General features: G+C 43.3%; 3 protein-coding genes across 11 annotated transcripts in view; 2 read left to right on the top strand and 1 right to left on the bottom strand.

Moving 5' to 3' along the window:
• Nucleotides 1-619: 619 nt before the first annotated feature.
• Nucleotides 620-4,896, bottom strand: TSR3 (TSR3 ribosome maturation factor). The gene is made up of 5 exons (XM_075718745.1): nucleotides 4,724-4,896; nucleotides 3,676-3,869; nucleotides 2,699-2,872; nucleotides 1,223-1,286; nucleotides 620-1,145 (listed from the first exon to the last, which is right to left on the bottom strand). The coding sequence occupies exons 1-5, from the start codon at nucleotides 4,870-4,872 to the stop codon at nucleotides 1,001-1,003; spliced, it is 726 nt and encodes a 241-aa protein (XP_075574860.1). The 5' UTR covers nucleotides 4,873-4,896; the 3' UTR covers nucleotides 620-1,000.
• Nucleotides 4,897-5,342: 446 nt separating this feature from the next.
• GNPTG (N-acetylglucosamine-1-phosphate transferase subunit gamma) lies at nucleotides 5,343-15,796 on the top strand. The gene is made up of 11 exons (XM_075718746.1): nucleotides 5,343-5,403; nucleotides 5,492-5,546; nucleotides 5,795-5,862; nucleotides 7,955-8,009; nucleotides 8,123-8,206; nucleotides 9,248-9,341; nucleotides 10,875-10,989; nucleotides 11,547-11,629; nucleotides 12,325-12,453; nucleotides 13,889-13,970; nucleotides 15,052-15,796. Exons 1-11 carry the CDS (start codon nucleotides 5,358-5,360, stop codon nucleotides 15,174-15,176), a joined length of 936 nt encoding a protein of 311 aa, XP_075574861.1. The 5' UTR covers nucleotides 5,343-5,357; the 3' UTR covers nucleotides 15,177-15,796.
• Nucleotides 15,797-18,174: 2,378 nt separating this feature from the next.
• UNKL (unk like zinc finger) overlaps nucleotides 18,175-18,315 on the top strand; it is a 61,068-nt gene continuing 60,927 nt past the window's right edge. For 8 of the 9 annotated variants that reach the window (XM_075719141.1, XM_075719138.1, XM_075719142.1 and 5 more), the window contains exon 1: nucleotides 18,175-18,254. In XM_075719141.1, coding sequence (XP_075575256.1) covers nucleotides 18,175-18,254 — 80 coding nt within the window. The remainder of the gene's footprint in view (nucleotides 18,255-18,315) is intronic. The other variant, XM_075719143.1, reaches the window with a different exon arrangement.

The following is an 18,315-nucleotide window of genomic DNA, read 5'->3' as shown; positions in this document are numbered from 1 at the left end:
CTATGTCCCTTATTTAAGTTCCAGTTGGATGCTGGAAACTCAAAAGAGCATTCTATTTAAATGTACAGAAAACAACTGCTAATAGCTGCACTTTCACTTTGCAAACTGGCAGGCATATGGAAAAGTGAACTAAGATACTAGGGCTGATGAGAGTCTTGGACTCGAATCTTTAAGGGCCAGACAACGTGTGTTTCTGGCTTGGTAGTGGCGCTTCAAGTAACGAGGATGCAGGCAGATAGCATTGCTCAACCTGTTACCTGAAATTTTATGGTGCAGTTCTGAGTACGAAGTGCCAAAGCATTGTATGTTGCTTAGGACTGTCTATCGGAGTAAATTGGGAAAAAAAAAAAAAAAAGGCACGTAAAGTTACTGAAAAGACATACTGAGATGTTAAAAACAATTCCAGGAAGCATTTTTTCCTTTTAAGCTTAGGTAGCCAGTTTACCCTAAACTAGATGTAGTTGAAATACATATGGCAGGTTCAAGCCTGCAGAAAGTGAGAGGTTCCTGAAGTGGTAGGTCCTCTGAACAGGGCAATGACAGAGTCATGTTTTCCAGTTGAAATATAGCCCAGTGTTTACTTAATGTACTATTAGGAAAAAATAATCCCTATAAACAAACCACTTTCCAGACACACTGATTAGAATACAGGTTTTCTTTCTTTTTTTAACTTGTAACTAAGCTTCAGGCTCTCTACATAATAATTAGCATTCAATAAACAATTCTCTAAAAATTAAATAATCTAAAGCCTTTATGTGCATAAACGGACCTATAAAGCCACATCCAGGCTGAGGTTCACCTAAAGGAAGGCATTTGCTAAGCACCAAGTTACAGGTGAACAAGCCACACTGTTAACTGCTCACCAGAAAATTTCTTTATACAAGATGTTACAACTCTTTGGGATTGTTGGTTTGTTTGGTTTTTTTAATGTTCTTGTGGTATGTGGGGTTTTTTGTTTGTTTGTCGGGGGGTTTGCTGGTTTATTGTTGTTTGGGTTTTTTTACTTTTCAAATCGTTGATTTATTGGCTGTTGTTGCAGCAACTTTACAGTACCATCATCTTCTGGACTGCTCTCATCACTGCTTTCTGTGGCATCATCCGGAGCGCTCACGCTGTCCTCAGATTCTTCATTACTTTGTGCTAGTCTGGAAACATTTTTCAGGATTATAAAAGCAAAACAACTTACAGTAAGAAAAACAGTATTTAAGTTACATTTCATTACCGTGGGGAACTGATTGGTCTGTTGGGATTAGAAAATTCTTTCCCCGAGTCAACATCGAACGGATCTGGAGAAAGAAGGAAAAAACCACACACACTGATGAAGAAGGTACGTTTTAATGGCCTGCCTTCACTTTCATTTTAAGAGATAATTGACAGGGAGGGGAAGGCACGGGAAGTCTGTTTCAGCTTTCTGATTAGGTTACTGTAGTTGTTTGGTCAGAAACCAGGGGAGGTGAGAAAAAACTGCCAAGTCCTGCCCTCCCATTCTGTAGTCTTTTCACTCTTTCCCATCCCCTTTGGTGCCCCCCCCCGCCAAGGGGTTCAGTAGCTCTTCAGGGGCAGTCACTGTACACACAGGTTCCTAAGGCTTTTGTAAGAAAACATGGATGTTCTCAGAATGGCATAGTTCTAACAGCGCTATCTAGTTAGCTCATGTCTACTGAGAAGTGAAGTATAGCTGTCAGGTTTAGCTCTTGCTGAGGAAGGGCAGGACTAGATTTACTTTGGCTTACACTGCTAGGGAGAACTGTTACCTTGGAAAAGTCAAATGGCCACGATAACTTTGGTACTACAGTCCACCCAGAAAATACACAGGCTTGTGGGTGGAAGTGCTTTATTTGGCATAGTAGCGTTGCCCCTTAAGAACTGTCTTCAGTTTAATGTTAACAGTAGTTAGGCTTCCACCTTCCACCAAACAACAGGATGAGTTCTTTCAGCCTAGCATGTCATGGCAAAGAGATCAAAGTTCAGAGAAGCGAGAGGCTGTCTGCCATCTCCTTACAGTGTGATCCCCTGGCCTATTTTTATGGGACTTAACCACTGTGAAAGGCAAACATTAATTAGGAGCATCTCTCTTTGTATGTTCTTGATCATTCGATTTGGCTTTTTTTGTGCTGTGTTGAATGAGACCAGCACTCACCTGTGAATACAGCCTGAAATACTGGGATACCGGTAAGTTACTGGAAGAATTTTGGAATACACTACTGCACTTATTATAAGCTATTTTTATTATCTTTATAGGTCTGATTTTAAACATCTTGATTAGGGACTATATAAACATGTCCATTAAAGGTCTGTCTTAGATTTATGTATAACTAACTTCTTGTCAGACTGTATGCCTATATTTCTCTTAACAGTCCTCTTGAATTACTTGTCTTTTTACTCACACTCCGCTTTTAACATCTGTAGATAAAATGAGGAAGCATCATACTTTCTTTTTACTCCTTAGTTCTCCAATATCCTTAATTTAATCAGGCTAGCTGCTCCACAGTTCAGCTACAAATACAATACTGTAATTGCTTTAGTTGTTTGCGTCTTTGAGTTGAAAAAAAATAGGCAAACTTGCTTATAAGAAGAATACACAGTATAAAGACAGAACACCACATCTCAACAAAGGTCTTATCCTCTACCTTGCCAGTATTTTCATGAGATTAAAGGAAAAGATTGTATGGTCTGTGGTGCATCTGTTTTTTCTTACCTATTTCTTCATCTTTCGTTTCTTGGACATTGGCTAAAAAGTCCTTTTCAACTCTCAGCACTTCTTCCTGGCAATGACAGGCTGCGTATTTTTCCAAGAGATTTTTGTTCACCTCAATAAATGCCTTACCCCATTTAAATTGCCTTAGAAGAATGGTGGCTAGGTCTGGGAATCCTAAAACAGAAAATAAATTATCGGTTTTCTTTTTCAGTGTGAGATTTCAGTCAGCTTACAGGTTTCTAAGTTCAGTACATACCTATGTATCATTACAATAGTGAGATGTTTGCCATCATCTTCTCAGTGTTCAGGGATTCAGACTTTTAGAAAGATTAAAAATCTTACCAAATTTCAGTTTAACTTGAAATATTGAACTGAATCCAAGCAAAGTTCATGGTCTTTTAGTGCGTGTTATATAAAAATATATTGTACAGGTAATGAATGATTCAAACTCTAGCTCCCACAGTCCTTCAGTAAGAGAGCATTTGTACATGCAATATTTTCAGAAGATAAGATTTGTTTTGCAGTATAGTAGAGCATGTCTCTGCAATTGTCAAAGTTTTGTGATGAGTTTGCAGAACATTGCAAGAGGGGCAATTTCTTTTGCTCTTAACCAGAACCCACATTACTTATAGCTGTTACCTGTCATTAAGAAAAGGTGCCTAAGGATTCATACTTTGTCTTCTCTGGCTTTTTTTTTAACTGTTTTTCTATCATTAAGTGCCATCCTGACAAAACCAGGATCATCAGTCTGTGTGTCCTGTTTAGTAGCTGATGTGAACACCCCACAGATACCTCGATGCTACTAGATATGAATACTTGGAAAAAAGCTAGACAATCTGATTCCAAACTCAACAAAGTGATGACCAGTGGAACAGCATTACAGTTTCTTCTATCGCAGATCATCTCTTCTAATGTATTAAGGATGTAACAATTGCTGGTAACATAGTTCACATCAGACACATCACATTACAGCCTACCAGCAATGCAAAAAGCTGCAGCAAAAGCTTCCACGCAGGACAGCTTGCATGGCCGACCATAGTTTACAGGATTTGCAGCCACCAAGTAAGGCAGCAGCCGTAGATGACTTCCTCTCATTCTCTTAAAGGGAGTTTCCTCTAATTTGGCCCACGAGCAATCTATGACTGCAATTCCACTCTGAGCAATAACATGCCTGAAAAAAGAAACATCACTGTATTTGAAAAATTGTTATTATTGATAAAATAAGTTAAAGTGAGAATTACAACTGCCACTTTATACTGGCAACAAATTTGCATACAACCTCCCCCTTTCATCAATCAAAAAGCACGTGTTTTACAATGATCTACAATACAGATGCAATGAGAAAGAAAAATAATACGCTTTTCCTCCGAAGATGCATGTGGCAAAAAAGGTTTAGCCGTACATTTTGAACTGAAAGTGAGAAGTTCTAGGTTTAAAAACCGTGACAGAAGAATGTGGTTAATAATAACATTCACATTCTTAAAAGCACACCAAAGTTCAGATTTACATTCTCTACTAGCTTCTAAAGCCTCATCTTTTCTCTGAGTAAATATTTCTTTATAATAATTCGGCAGGCACATTTGAAGAAAATTCTCCATGTTTTCCCCCCAATAAGTTTTCTAGTTAATGCATTGTGTTGCCTAGCAGAAGAACTTGAATATGGCATCATAAAGGATACAGTAGCTGTAGGCCCATGATTGTGAACAAATTAAACCTACAAACCACATACTTTGCTTTCTCATTGGGATCTACAAATGCTTTTTTTGCACAATACCAGCTGTGTAAAAACGTTAACACGATTTAATAAATTGGCTCCGTTTCTCACGTTCATGCATCAATGTAACGACAGGAAGGTCAAATTTATTCTGTAGCACGGTTTTGGCTACGAATTGGTGGTTAGAATGTTCTCCCCAACACACCATCACTACAGCATTCGACCCAAGCTCTTCCTCACAGCCTGCGCCTCCGCAGGCTTTGCAGGCAGGCGGCGAGCTCACCGGGGCGCGGGCCTGCACGGGGACTCACCTGTCCGCTGGCGAGACGTACTCGGTAGCCAGAGGACTGAGCACCAGGCCCGGGAATCTCTGGCGGAGGCGCAGGGTCCGCAGCAACCCTTTTCGGGCCAGTTTCCTCCCGGTGCATTTCTTGGGGTCGCAGTGTCCGAGCTCCCACATGGCCAGAGGGCACGGGAACTTGGCCTCCGGGGCGCCCCCCTCCGCGGCCTCCTCGCCCTCCAGGCAAGCTGAAACAGCAGGCGCGCGTTAGCGCTCGCCCGGCCCGGCCCGGCCCGGCAGCAGCCAGGGCAGGCCAGGCCGCGCCGCGCCGCCGCTCGGCCCGGAGGCCGCGGAACGCTCCCGCACCTCTCAGCGCGGCCTCCGCTTCCGCCGCGAAGGTGTCGAGGCTGCGAGCGCCGCGCCGGCCGCCCCTCCGCGGGGCAGCGCGCCGGCCGCGCTCCAGGGCCCGGCGCTCCACGGCTCCGCGCTCCACGGCTCCGCGCTCCAGGGCCCGGCGCTCCGCGGCCCCGCGCTCCGCGGCCCCGCGCTCCGCGGCCCCGCGCTCCGCGGCCCCGCGCTCCGCGGCCCCGCGCTCCGCGGCCCCGCGCCTGGGCGGAGCGGCCGCCCCGTGGCCGCGCGCCCTTCCGCCCGCAGCGGAAGAGGCGATGGCGGCCGCCCGGCTGTTGCTGGCGGCGCTGGGCGCGGCGCTGGGTGAGCGCGGGGGCAGGCGGGGGGCGCGCGGGTGCGTCGGGGGGTCGGTCCGCCCGCCCGCCGCGGCCAACCGCTCTCTGCTCGGCAGGTCTCTTCGCCTCGGCGGGGAAGATGAAGATCGTGGAGGAGCCGAACACCTTCGGGTACGTGGCCGCCCGCTCGCCGCGCCCCGCCACCCGCCCGGGCTCGGCGGGCGCGGTTTCCTCCGCCGCTGCGCCCGCCCCAGCGCCGTCCCGTCCCCCGGGGAGGGGGGGCCCGGCCGCGCCGCTCCGCGTCCGCCGCCGCCGGTGGGCTCGCGGGCCGCAGGCTTGGGGCGCCCGCCTCGGGGAGGTGCGACCGGAGCTGGGGGCGTAACCCGGCCCTAAACGTTTACGTTTCCTTCTTTTGAAAGGTTGAATAACCCATTCTTGCCTCAAACAAATAGGCTGCAGCCAAAGATGGCCCCGTCTGCAATCTCAGGTATGTGCAAGCGTTACCTTCTTTGTACGGTTTTCATCACTTAGTGACAGTCATTTGCAGAAGAGTCTACCTTGATTTTATGCAGACAAAGATTAATTTTGCTTGTCATTCTAACGAGCATCGTCGAAAATAAGCGTGGGCAAATATATTTTATTGTGCTTCTGGAGGGTTAAAACCTCAATTAACCGCTTCGGTGTTCCATGTCACGGTGCTGTCCGTATGTTTTATTCTGTGTTTTTTGGAGCCAGTCACAGATCCTTCTGATCCTTACTAAAAACTTTTTCCTTCCTGAAACAATCCCTGACATCCTTGAGATTGTCACATAAAAGTCATCCCATCATCTGATAATACTAAAAAATTGTTTTTAAAAAAGCCCCAAGAGTAGTCTTGGAACAAATCACAGAGGCTCGGTTCCACGCACAAAACCTGGGTGCTGCAATATACATACACCACTTCAGCAAAATATAAACAGGAATCTGAAAAATTCTAGACCATATATGGAGGAGAGTAGGTAAAATAAACACTGAATGCAAAGAGTAAGCAAAAGGAAGTAACTTTGTCTCTTGGCTAACCTTAGGCACAGACTTAAACCTTGTTCAGGTTCAGTAAAGGCATTTTGGTGTCGTGGCATTGAACATGATTACGTTTAATGGCTTCTGTCATGTTTTATAAACCCAAATCAAATGTATAAATTCTGCATGTACTGTATGTGAAAAGTGAAATAGTTAGAAATGGGATTAGTAATAGTTAGAATGCTGAATGGGAAGATGCCAAAAATAGCAGGAAAACAGTTAAAAGGACAGTAGGCTAGAAATCCTTCTTTCTTGTATGCGGGAACTTATGTGTAGCCAAAAATGGTGAGTGTCCATGGAACTGGAATCTAGGCCGTGGAACCCTGTCTTGCACAATTATTTCTTTTGCATGGAAACCTTACTCGTTCTTTTCTTTTACAAGACAGTTGAGAAATTATAGGAACTATTACCTCTTTCAGAGCATCTGCCCATGAATTTAATGCATTCCTCAGGGACATTCAGATTTACTTGTTCCCTCTGTGGGGAGAGCATCCTAATCACTAAGGCACAGATTGCATGTGGTAGAGGGGCAAACCCTTTGGCCAAGCCTATGGTAATCTGTAGAATGAAGTGCAAGATCATACAGTCAGAAAAATCACATGGGAAAGAGAACCTGCCTGTATCCCAGTGGTTAGGGCATTCCGGAGAGCATGATTCTGGTGGTCTGATCTTTGTTTCTAGGATTGCTTGTCTAGATCTTTGGAAGAAGTACACAGGCAATCCTGGCAGTGGGGAATTAGAATCCGGGATGGGGATTTATTTTATTCGCTTTGTAATCTTTTTTCTTCTCCTTTCCTCAACAAATATTTAATCATTCCATGCAAAATTACCTTAAACAAGGGGCACTGAAATAGCCCTGTAGCACACAGTTCAGAATTTCTGGCCCTTTTTTGAGTGATAAGTTATCTGTCTTGGATTTCTTTGACAGCAAGGCTAGAATGGTCAATTCTACAAGAGCAGAATTGTAACTGCTGACCTGTCTGACAGTAAAAGGGTTATCTTGTCGAGTACTGACTGGATCAGACCGTGAAGGCAAACTGCAGAAAGGAGTATCTAGTTTGAGAATCTCAGTGAAACTTAAATACGCAGCACTGTTGACATTCTGAGCAAATGGGGTTTACTGGTATAAACTCGAGGAGTTTGGATGACTTTGGGGACAGACAGCTGCCAGTCAAGAGCTCTTGTGATTTCAGTGCTAGATTTTGGCAAGATCTGCACTGATGATTCCTTTTATGGATCTGGCTTCCAAATACTTGCTTGTATACGATTTTCTTATTTCTGTCATAGAAAGAGGCTTATCTATTTCACTGAGTATTGAAGATAAATTTTAAAGATCATGATGCCAACCAGTGTAGCACTAGTGGGAACTTACAGTAATCCATATGGAAGATACAAATTTTCTTATGTACAGCAGAAAACTGAATTTGTCACATACTTCTTGCAGTTTTGTCACCACAGTAACTTGCTTAAATTTAACCAAAACCTTATTCTTCCTTGATGTCATTTTGTGATGTTTTTAGGCCCTGCACATCTCTTTAGGCTTGCTGGCAAGTGTTTCAGTTTTGTGGAATCCACGTGAGTAACGAATTTGGATATTCAATTCTATGTATTTATTAGGAATAAACGAAATTTTTATTTCAGTCTGAAACATGTCTTAATTTCTTTTTGTTTTCTTTTTTTCTTTTAAGGTACAAGTATGAGTTTTGTCCTTTCCATAATGTCACTCAGCATGAGCAGACGTTTCGATGGAATGCCTATAGTGGGATTTTAGGGTGAGGCTTTTAGACCTTTAAGTTTTACCTGTGTTGTTAGCAGACCATTTTATAGATTGTCAAAAAGGAGGCAGTTTTAAAATTACGTTTCTTATATTGGTCAGCTTAGGTCATTGTAGTTCCCAAGGTGTTATGCATAAAAATACCCCATCTTGAAAAATTCAGATTTTTTTTGTTGATAAATACTAACCTCGTATTTTAGCTGGAGGCTGATTAATAACCAGCGCCAACTGCAGGGCTGATATGTTCATGTGAGAAATTCAACAACATATAACTACAGCTTATATTAACAGAGATTTAATGTCTGTTAACTGTTTGCACTTTGAGTTGAATATAACCTTACAAAATGAAATGAGTGCTTTATGTCTAGTGGTTGTGTTAAACATATTTAATAAAAGACTCAGTGTAGACCCAAAAAAGTATACCAAAGTATTCAAAGACCCCAGAGTATCCAAATCATAAGACCTAAAATAAATTTAATTATAAGCCAGAGCGCTGTTTTAAAATTACTGCCTTTCTGAATATTTTGTATATAGATGTCTCTTTTTTTCCTATGTATACAATAATTAGCGAGCTAATATGAGAGGAAAAGGGTACATCAAGATGCTGAGAGTATCATTGGCTTTAGGACTAGCAGAAGGAGAGACTATTTTTTGTAGGTGCTCTCACCAGCACTAAAAATCCTGCAAACAATCTGAGTTGCACCGGGTACTTGGCATCATGGAATTTGTTGTGGGATTGATCTATAAGCTGTATTTTATTGGATTTAAACATGGATTTGTAAGTGCAAGTGGTTTGCAAACTAAACTGATCCAAAAATGTGCTCTCAAAGTAATGTTGATGTGCCCTATATAGCAGCCTGGATAACAAACTACACTGTTTATAAAGGCTTGGCTGTAAGAAATGGAAATACTAAGACAACAAAAATGAAGTATATACAGTTAAATTGAACATGGTGCAAGGGTATTCCTGTTTTTCTTCCTGAGTGTTCACCTTTTTCTTTCCAGTAACTTAAAATAAAATTATGTCCTGTTTTCTCAGAATCTGGCATGAATGGGAAATTGACAACAACACATTTGTTGGAATGTGGATGAGGGAAGGAGACTCATGTGAAACTAAAAGCAGACAGACAAAGGTACAGTAACTTAGACTATTCTAATTCAGACAGCATGACTCTCTACACACACTCATGACACTCGACACCTTGAAGAAGTCGTCGTTTGAGATGTGATATAAAACATAAAGATGAATTCCTGTAGGAGCTAGGTGAATGGATGGAGGAGGGAAGCTAAAATCAGGATAAAATTTTGAAGAAGTTTACTTACGTATTCTCATTGGTTACTTTTAAGGTTTTTTTTTTCCTTGACAGAGTGGAATATTCTGGTATTATCACCACTGTAGAAACATACAGTGCTTTGTAATTTGTGTTAGGAAAAATGAAGAAAAAGAGCTATTTGTTGAATTCAAGATGCCAGCCTATTGTGCTAAGAACATCCAGGAGAAAGGAGGGAAAAGAATTAGGCAGTTAACAACGCATGCTGAGAAGCTAAGCAAGGTGTTAAAACAAGAGCGGAGGGCATGCAAGGAGAATTAAGGAAGGAATCAAATATATGGGAGTGGTAGAGGAACCAACTCAAGAGAAACAGGTTCTGGTGTGAGTACATTTTAAAGAAAAAGTAAAAATTCTTATTTTGTGGAGTGGTTAAAATTTCCTTTCCACATTCAAACAGTCTCTGTGCCAAGTAACTGTTCAACTAGAAGGGTAGGGAAGGGTGTCTGAGACTTGCCCAATTTGCACACATCCTTTATCCTTTTATTCATTAATGTTTTTCTTTTTCCACCTCCCATTTCAGTGTGTTATGCAGTTTTACAGATATAATGAATTAAACCTCAGATTCCCTGGTGACATAGATCGCTGTCGTGAAGAAGAGTTAAAGATACCATATAGTTCACAACAGGCTGCTTTTCATGTAGAACATACTTAGCTGTTACAGTGATGGGTGACAATACAATACTTAAGATAGAGGTGTATATAGTCGGAATAATAACTAATGTGAAGATGGGATAAGGGACAAAATATCTTGGCCAAGGTGGAAATATTCTGTACAGTAATGGAGGTGCCTTGCTAACATCTTTATCTCTCATAGGAGCTGCAGAGAGAATTACTATTCTTGTATGACCTTTGATACTGTGATTCAAATCTTTCACTGGCATTTAGTTTTGAACAGACAGAAAATACTGATGCTGTGAGTTTAAAGATGAAAACAAATTTCTACAGGCTAGATGTGTATTGTGCTCTTGATTTAGCACATTGGTCAGAATTAAAATTTAAGTGAATTATGCTTATGTCAGGTGAGGTCCTAAAGGCTGTCCTATTCACCCTCCTTTTTACTCTCATTCTTGCTGGAAATAGGGTGCCTGGGAGTCCAAGGAACAATGATAGGTGGGGGGATCATTTCCCATTGGAGGAAGCAACTTTCACATTTGATAAAATAATTTGAAGATGTGCTTGCTATGACTCTTTTTCTGTGGGTGACAGCACTGGAAGCTTAGACATGACAGTATGTACAGAAATGCATCTGCTAGCATTGGAAGACAGCAAATTGATTTTCAGTGGTGGTCCTGTTTCATGTGGAGGTGTTTCATCTTTGTTTTTACTGATGTTTAGGTTCATCTTGTCTGTGGAAAGAGCAATAAATTGGCTTATGTGTCTGAGCCGAGTACTTGTGTTTACTCTCTGACATTTGAGACTCCTCTTGTGTGCCATCCTCACTCTCTTTTAGGTAAGATTTAGAAATTCATTTGTGTGTGGAGCAGCTGGCATATTACGCCAACCTCAGAGTGTAAATTTTTAGGTTCTTCAAGTTTGGAACTTGATATAAATGAGTATTAAATGTAATGTATAATACGAAGTGTATTTTCAATCCCAGTCATTACAACACATAGGTATTTCTCAAATAAATTGTCATTGCTAGCATACACCCAGGGAGTGATTTTTTTTTTTTTTTTTTTTGCTTTTTTTCTTGGACTGGTCATAGGAATCAGCCCTGTAGTATCTGTTCATTTACTTACATTACAAAAAGGGAGAGGTCAGTTAGAATTACATTCAACAAAGCAATATCAGGCCTTCCAGCTGGAAATAAGAGAAAAATCCTTGGTCGATGGCATTCTCCAGAAACTTTAAATGTGTGAAGCAGAATTTAAGTTTAACCCCAACTCTTGAAAGCAGTAAAGACTATGTACTGTATGAAACAAATACGCTTGCATGCTATTAGAGGAGCATTTAACTAATGCAGGACAGTGCTATTGGTTTTTACATGGTTCGACTTCCATTTTTCAGTTTATCCAACTCTGCCTGAAGCGCTACAAAGGAAGTGGGATGAGGCAGAGCAGCTTCTGTACGATGAGCTCATAACTGACCAGGTTGGCTAATTTCTTCAACTCTATTTGGTAAAGAAAATTACTGTCAAATAGCCAAACCTGGCTTCTGCGGTTTCTCCTTTTGGAATGAATGCATTTATTCCTCTGCTACGAGGCCAGGCTGGGGGAGCTGGGGGTGTTCAGCCTGGAGAGGAGGGGGCTGCGGGGAGGCCTGAGTGCGGCCTGGCAGTGCTGAGAGGGGCCTACAGGAAGGGTGGGGAGAATCTTTTTAGCAAGGCCTGTTGGGACAGGACAAGGAGTAATGGATTTAAACTAAAGGAGGGTAGATTTAGACTGGATATAAGGAAGAAATGTTTCACACTGAGGGTGGTGAGGCACTGGCACAGGTTGCCCAGAGAGGCGGTGGAGGCCCCATCCCTGGCAACATCCCAGGCCAGGCTGGACGGAGCTGTGAGCACCCTGGGCTGGTTAAAGCTGTCCCTGTCACTGCAGGGGCTGGGCTGGGTGGGCTCTAAAGGTCCCTTCCCACCCAAAGCATTCTGTGATTCTATGATTCTATGATTCTATTCTGCATTTAGCAAATAGTAATTCTTGTGCTCTGTAACTGCTATATCATCTGGTAACTGTAACGTTTCCTACAGCGAAGCTTGAGGAATTGGAATGGCCAGTGCAAATTACAAACAGAGGTGAGAGTCAGGCGGATTGATCTATTGTCTTTTTGAAACTTTATTTTTTAGGGATACAAAAAAATACTGAAAGAGATTTTTGAGGAAGCAGGACTTCTGAAAGCAACAGAAGAAAAGGAAGTTGAGAAACAGAATAAGAAAATAAGTCTGGAATTTGAAACAGTGGAGAAGTGCAGTAAGGTATAGAGCGTAATATTTACAATGTGGAATTAACTTGCCACCTTTTTACTGTATGACAGTATCAGTGATGACAGCATTATGTAAATACTCTTTGGATTCAGCTGAAATCTGTTCATGGCAGTATCTTTTCTGGTTTCAATATGTAACGGTCTGCGTACAGAGTGATTTGCTATCTTTATTCTAGCCCTTGCGTCAAAAACAAACCAGCACAACTGAATGCCCCATAAGATGATGGGAGGGGTATGTAGGAATTAGCGTAGGCACTTGGGTTACGAACACCTTGTAAGTACTCTTTCTGGGAAATATCAGCCCGGAAATGGGAAGGAATTACTAGTGAAAGTCAATGTGTAACCAGCCTTGGGAATGTTGACACTTCTCTCTGTGGATAATTACCCGGATTTGTGTGAGAATGCGTTGGCTGTTACACAAGCAAAAGGCAGAATGATCTATGCCGTGTCTATTTGTGAATGATTTTCGTGTGTGTGAACAGTCCTTGTTGCAACAGAATTGAAATGGGGAAAATAGAGGTAGAAGGTGTGCTGAGCCTAAAAGAGTGCAAGCTGAACATCAAAAAAAGAGCACGGAAGGGAATTAATTCATTATAATGCAGAGAAGAAGCTGCTGTTGTAATTTTATTTGAAAATGTAACAAAGACAAAACACCACGTAGTAATTCCTGAATATAACCAAATAAACTGTGGTTAAGCTGGATATACTTACATAAAGATCACCATTTTGATGTGGTACTGTTAGGAGCTGGAATATTCACCTTTTTTTTTTTCAATAGTTAACCATACAGTATTTAATAGTTTGTACTTCTTTTTCTGGCTTAATCATAGCTTAATTGACATAAAAGTTGGCTGTTTTGGTAACCACAGAATCTTAAATAGTTAATCTTTTGTTCTTTCTTGATTCATGTAAAAACCAAAACACAAAAATATTGGGGCTTCTTCAAGATTTGAGATACGCAGTTTGAGTCTCAAAAGTACTAAGCAGTCCCTGGCTCTGTAAGTTAACAGAAACTGCTGAAAGTGAGAACATGAAGTTACTAGGTCAAGAGTTGAGGAGGTGACAAATTTCCAGACTGTAGCATTATGATATAAAATAAAATAAGGCTGGTCCTGTAGCAAACTTATGAATGCAATTTTGTGCTATAATAAAATGCTAGTTAGAGGATAGATCTGAAATAGTTACAGAAAGCACTCCTAATTTTTACTCTCAGGCTCGGAAAAAGCTGGCTCCTGTTTTGGCAACATAGAAATATATCTTTTTTATAAAATTTGCACCTTGTTCTTGGAATAAGCAGTTTATCTTTCAGATCTTTTAAGTCAAAAGCTGTAACAGCTGTGCACAAAGCCATTATTTTTTATAAACTCCCATTTTATGTATGCATTTGGAGAGTGGGACAGCCATTTTAAATGTATTTTCTTTCTTAGGAATACAAGCAACTTTCTAAAGAAATCAAAAAACTTAAAGATTTATTAAGTCAGCATGGTATTGCATACAAAGGAAATTCTGGTGAGTTTTTTGGTATTGTTCTTTTTCATTATTGTCTGTTCAGAATGTGAATACCCAAAGGTTGTTTTCAGTTACAGCAAGGATTAAATAATCTGTCATATATGGAGGTAAAGTTCAGTAGACAAAGTTTTTAACAAGTACTTGGGTCTTCATTGCTGCACGAGAGGACTTACTTTGCCCCAAAAAAATCTGCTGACGACTTGAAATTTTAGCTTTATAGAAAAACTTTGACTGCTGTTGTAATTGAAGTTTTTCTCTAGCACTGAAGGTGCCAAAGAAAAAGGAAATTGGTGTTACAGCATTCGTAGCACGTAAGCATCTTTTAAGTAACTCCATTTTCTGCATAGTCGACCACAAGGCCTGACTTCTTCAAGAACACTTGAAATGTTCTCTGTATCTGTTTGAATTGGTTTTATCCTTTCTTTGTCATCTTTTTTTCCTCTCTTTGATTTCTGTTAGGTAAGTAACATACCACATGCAGTTTTTTGAAGGAAAGACTGTTTGGTGCTGGCTATGAAGAAGCAATGCTTATCTGGATTAATTCCAGACAAGTTGTTTTTTGGCTTTGTTTTTGTTGGGGTTTTTTTTGTCTCTGTCCCCCACCCCTGTTCCTTCTAGTCCATCATCCCCACTATTACATGAACTGTTTGTCTAAGGAGGATTTAATTTCCCTGAATATATATTTACACCTTTTATGTTCAGAATTAGCACCTCAGGAAAACAATGAACTTTTGAGCTAATGAAATTAGTTTAAAATTAGTGACGTACTTAATTTTTTTTTCTTTTTGTTTTGAGAAACTTTCTTCTCTGTTTTTTTAAAATTGGTGACTTTCTTTCTAGGGAAAACTCATCATACTGGAATTTTTGTAAAACATTTTAGCTGCATGTTTAAACTATTAACTGTGTAACTTCCACAGTATTTCTGCCTGTTTGGTAGTTCATTTAGTTATTGCAGGTTAGAACTGTGTAATAATTCACAGCTTACTCTAGAGGACTTATTTCAAAACTATTTAATGATTTCTGTGACAAAAATGTTTTGGTCTTTAAAAGCAGAAATAACTGATGTCTTTAAATATTACAGCTGAAAATAGCAGTGTTGAATATGTAAGCCACAAACTGGCAACTGCAGTGACAACTGTTCTTAATGGGTCAAAGGATGATGAGCATCTGCATGGCGATACAGGAATTTGGAATGACACTGTATGAAGAAACTTGGGTGGTAAACAAGTTCATCCGGAATGTCAAGCAAGGTGAACGTGTATTGTGGCGCTAAAATGGTTTACCTTCTGTGAGTATTCTTGTCTTTCTGAATTTCTGCCCTGAAGCGAAGGGAACATAACGGAGTGAGGGCTCGCCATTACTGAGAACAGTTTCGGAGAACGTGTGTAAAACTTCTTTGCTAAGGCCAGTGTTGGGCATGGGTTTATAGATTCTGTGTCTCCGGTCCCAGCTTTGTTATTTTCTTTGATCAAGTATGGTAACAGGTGTAAATACAAAATAGTTCAAGATCAATACTGTAAGATGTTGTAGGAAAGGCAGTAAGTACAATATTAAGAACATGTTAATTCATCTGTACGCTAAAATGTTTTCTGTGCAGACTTTAGCAGAAAAAGAAACGTTTTCTGCCACAGCAGTGCGTAACGCACCGCTCCCCCCGTGTTCAGAGATTGATGTCATCTTGGGACAGCGGGTGGATAAACGAAAGCTGTTCGGGATCTGACGGAAAGGTGCTATGAAAACACCAACTAGTTTTAAATGAACAGTTGTGTTAAGGGAATACAGGGCAATTCTCTGTATGCGGTACGGAATAAAACGGACCCTTCCAACACAAGCTATGGAAGCGCTACTGTAGGAGCCGGCGGACGCCGCGAACGCCGTCCCCACTCGTTCTGCCTCCCGCTGCTGTCCGGTCCGTGAGCCCGCCGGGCGGCCAGCGGCGGCCCCCCCGCCCACCGTCGTCTCTGCCGCCCCCTCCTCGGCAGCAGCCGAGCGCCCTCCCCGAGGCCGCCCGCGAGGCTCCGCTGCCCCCGGCGCGCCTGCGCTTCCGCTTCCGGGCCGCGGGGCGGCGGGCGGCGCCGGGATGAGCTGGGCGCTGGGCGGCTGGCGGTGAGGTGGCGGGCGCGGGGCTGGGGGCGCGGGCGCGCGCCCCGCGCCTCTGACGCGTGTGTCTTTGCAGGGCGCGGCGCTGCCTGCGCCTGCCGGGCCCGCGGAGGTGGCTGGCGCGGCGGCGGGGCCCGGAGAGCGCGGCGGGCGCGGATCCGGAGGGCGGGGGGGCCATCCCCTTCTCCGCCAGCAAGGCCAGTCCGCGGGTGTGGAGCGTCAGCCGGTCTATGGGGAGCGACCACGAGAGGCCGTGGGCGAAGGTGCTGCCTGTCAGTCTGCTGTGCACTGGGCTCTTGCTCTGGTGCGTGTTCAGGGAAGAAACGGAGATTGATGAGCGACTGGAAGCGGTTTTCTCCGGTCAGGTCGTGGACTCTTTAGATGTGGCCCGAAAAAGCAACGCTCCCTTGCAGCGGCAGGAGAAGTGAGGACGGGAGTGCGGCTGCGGTGAAGGAGCTGCCAGAAGTTCGCTGGCATTCACCTGGTTCAAAGCTGTACTGACACTTTAATGGCAAAACTTGTTTTTCCAGCCTGTCGGCAGCCTTACCTTGCAACCCCGATTCCTTCGTGTATCGTGCTGCTTTCTCTGCTGGTCTTAGCTTAGTAATTCACGCTGGTAGCACAAGGAGTGCTTTCTTCCTGCACTGCACAGTAGGAAGGAACAGGATGTATTGCAAATCAGCTTGCATTTGAAGATACACTTTATACAACCTATCTCTTTTCCATGGATTATTTTTCTTAGATGCACAGTGTGTTAAAATATCAGAGCTGTAAGTCTGTAAAATTGCTGCTGAAGGTGACCTTCATCTGACATTTTGCTACTATGTTCAACTTGTATTGAAGACAACTGTAAGTGTATGATTCATTAATATGTGATTCTGTTCTGATTTTTTTTTTTTTTTCTAATTCTACTAAATAACGTAGAAATTACCTTCAACTCTTAATGCATAGTCGGTGCTTGCTTTCTGGACTAGAACTTTTTAGGCATGCCTGATTTAGGTGATCATTACTGGTAGGAGAGGTTTTTGCAGGGAATCCAAGTGGTTGGCTTGCATTATATTGGGGAGGAAACCCCTAGTTTCATTCAACAATGTAGTATCTAGTTTTTCCTACAGATTCATAGATATTCCAACTTGCAAACTCTGGAGACTTTTCTTGGAGAGGAAGAATCTAAGCTACTAACACGACTTAGTTCCCTGTAAAGTTAGAGGCATTTTTTTTTAAGCTTTCGAATGCAGAAATGCAAAACTGTTTTTGTCCATTAAAATTCCTAATTAAAAACAAAACAGAACCCCCAAAAAACTAAACATGGCAGCAGCTGGTAAGACAGGCTGGAGCTACAGAGAACACTGACTTGGCATCCTGTGTGTCTAATGCTGCTGCTGAGTCTCTGAACAACATGCACCACCGTGGCTTTTGATTTTGTTGTAGAGTCCCTGTAGTTTAACCAGATGACGCCTAGTAAATAAGTACAGTTGGTTTGGTACTGTCACGAGGTTTAATTTTTCTTGGGGTGTCCTGGCAGCGATTTTGCATTTTTATTTCTAGTGACCTAAGGTGTAATGCCCGTTTCTCTGATGAGCTTGCTTTCTCCCTGTTCCATTAAAACAATGCACCCAGCAACGTACTGCTTTGTTTAAGGCGCCCCTTCGTGTGCACCTTATTTTCGGGTGATGTGATAGGTGTTTAATAAAGAATCTCTACCTGCGAAACTGTTCGTGTAGTCCCTTGCTTCTGAGGTGCTGGAACTTGCAAACTCTTTGTCTGCAGCATTTTGTTGTTCAGAGCACAGCGTGCGAGGCCGTCAGCCGAAGGTCGTCGAGGCAGCTCGGCCTGCACCTTCCCCGAGGCGCTGGAGGACGCGGGCTGCGGGCGCCTCGCGTCCCAGAGCCCGCGCTCGGCCACGGCTGCGCGGGAGCCCCGGCGGCACGCGGGCCTGCCCGGGCGGGGCGGGGCGGGGCGGTCCGCACGAGCCCGCTCCCGCACGCTGCGGGGGTGGCGCCCAGGGCGCGCGCTCGCGGGGTGGGGCCGGCGGCGTCGCGTTGCAGGGGGGCGGGGCCGGCAGGCGCGGGCTGCGCCTGCGCTCTGTGGACCGCCGGGGAAGATGCCGTCGGTTTCGAAAGCGGTGTCGCGGGCCGGCGGATCCGGTGGGTCCCCGCAGACCGAGCAGCCGACGCATTATACGTAGGTATCGCGTCCTGGAGGCGCCCTGCTACCCGGGCCCCGGCGCCGCGCGGGGAGCGCC

The sequence above is a fragment of the Pelecanus crispus genome, chromosome 11, assembly GCF_030463565.1.
Source record: "Pelecanus crispus isolate bPelCri1 chromosome 11, bPelCri1.pri, whole genome shotgun sequence".
NCBI lineage: Eukaryota > Metazoa > Chordata > Aves > Pelecaniformes > Pelecanidae > Pelecanus > Pelecanus crispus.
The sequence above is the reverse complement of the archived record's forward strand: the minus strand, read 5'-3'. Positions and strand labels throughout refer to the sequence as shown.

Bases quoted from the DNA above. Each gene is read 5' to 3' on its own strand.
- TSR3 (XM_075718745.1), bottom strand. From the start codon at position 4,872: ATGTGGGAGCTCGGACACTGCGACCCCAAGAAATGCACCGGGAGGAAA. The intron at 2,873-3,675 runs GTAGGCTGTAAT...TTTCTGTTTTAG, and splicing joins TGCAGCTTTTTGCATTGCTG to GATTCCCAGACCTAGCCACC. The intron at 1,287-2,698 runs GTAAGAAAAAAC...TTCTTTCTCCAG, and splicing joins AACGAAAGATGAAGAAATAG to ATCCGTTCGATGTTGACTCG.
- GNPTG (XM_075718746.1), top strand. From the start codon at position 5,358: ATGGCGGCCGCCCGGCTGTTGCTGGCGGCGCTGGGCGCGGCGCTGG. The intron at 5,404-5,491 runs GTGAGCGCGGGG...TCTGCTCGGCAG, and splicing joins GGCGCTGGGCGCGGCGCTGG to GTCTCTTCGCCTCGGCGGGG. The intron at 8,207-9,247 runs GTGAGGCTTTTA...CTGTTTTCTCAG, and splicing joins GCCTATAGTGGGATTTTAGG to AATCTGGCATGAATGGGAAA.